Source organism: Austrofundulus limnaeus, unplaced genomic scaffold (assembly GCF_001266775.1).
Source record: "Austrofundulus limnaeus strain Quisiro unplaced genomic scaffold, Austrofundulus_limnaeus-1.0 Scaffold226, whole genome shotgun sequence".
Classification (NCBI taxonomy): domain Eukaryota; kingdom Metazoa; phylum Chordata; class Actinopteri; order Cyprinodontiformes; family Rivulidae; genus Austrofundulus; species Austrofundulus limnaeus.
Window position 1 is genome coordinate 270,560 of NW_013952628.1, and position 1,253 is coordinate 271,812.

General features: G+C 52.0%; 1 protein-coding gene across 1 annotated transcript in view; it reads left to right on the forward strand.

Moving 5' to 3' along the window:
- Nucleotides 1–137: 137 nt before the first annotated feature.
- The window catches only part of bmp3 (bone morphogenetic protein 3), a 16,096-nt gene continuing 14,980 nt past the window's right edge, over nucleotides 138–1,253 (forward strand). Inside the window, exon 1 of the mRNA XM_014019670.1 lies at nucleotides 138–733. Coding sequence (XP_013875124.1) covers nucleotides 457–733 — 277 coding nt within the window. The 5' untranslated portion in view covers nucleotides 138–456. The remainder of the gene's footprint in view (nucleotides 734–1,253) is intronic.

Genomic DNA, 1,253 nt, shown 5'->3' on the forward strand with positions numbered 1-1,253 from the left:
TCTCTCTCTCTCTCTCTCTCTCTCTCTCTCTCTCTCTCTCTCTCTCTCTCTCTCTGAGCGTGCATGTGCGCGTGCATGTGGAGAGGAATACCCAGCTGGTCCCTCCAGCCCTATAATACAAGCACAACATGCTTCACCTTCAATGAAAGCTGAGACGCGACGCTTGGATCAAGTCGGAGCTGAAAGTTTCTGCAGAGGCTTCATCACTCCGGGGGGGACTCTTTTATCTTTGTTTTTACTCACCGACTGTTTTATTTTGATTTTTTATCATCAGCTGTTTGATTTGAAGAAGTTCTGTAAAGAAAACTTGGATCAGTTTTTGTGGCTCGTGTGAAACGTGATGGACGGTTCGGGGCTCCTCGCTGATGCTGTGTGCTTTTGGCACTGAGGGACCCCTCTGGAGGCGCGAAAAGTTGTCATCTTCATCAACACTTGCCCCCCCACTTTGTGCCAGCCATGGCTCCGCGCGCTCGCCTCGCGCTCGTGCTGCTCTGCGGGTGGACTTCTCTGAGCCTCGGGCTCTGCGCGCTGCTGAAAGCGGACAGTTTCCCCGGGAGGCTCCGGGTGGATTTTACGCGTCCCGTAGATCAAAAACACGCGACCAGGGAGGAGCGGGACGCGCTTTTACAGGATACAATGACGGAGCACATGCAGGTGCTTTACGCCAAGTACAACCGCGCTGGGTTTCCGTTCCGGGATGGAAACACGGTGCGCAGCTTCAAGGCGCACTGGGGTACGTCTCCAAACTTTACGCATTTTAACCTGATTTGATCCAACAGGTTCAGACATGGCACAGGTGTGTTATACCTGTTTCAGGTTGTTTCTGTACCTCATTTAACAGCTTCAAATATCTGCACTTTACGCGCAGTGTGCGTCATTTGGGCACGTTCTGTAACTGTGGGAAAATGTTTTTAATCTTTTTGGTTTGTGAGGTAAAGAAAAGTGGACCCAGTTCTTCAGATCCTGTTTCAGCTGGAAGCTAAATCCACCTGCTGATCCAGATGTGATCAACCTGTTCCCGCCACAGGAAGAGAAACTCGAGTCAAACTGTTGCAGCTTCAGTTCAGCTGATTTCAGATCTGGAACAGGTTCCTGTCCGGGTCAGGATCTGGAACAGGTCCCTGTCCGGGTCAGGATCTGGAACAGGTCCCTGTCCGGGTCAGGATCTGGAACAGGTTCCTGTCCGGGTCAGGATCTGGAACAGGTCCCTGTCCGGGTCAGGATCTGGAACAGGTCCCTGTCCGGGTCAGGAT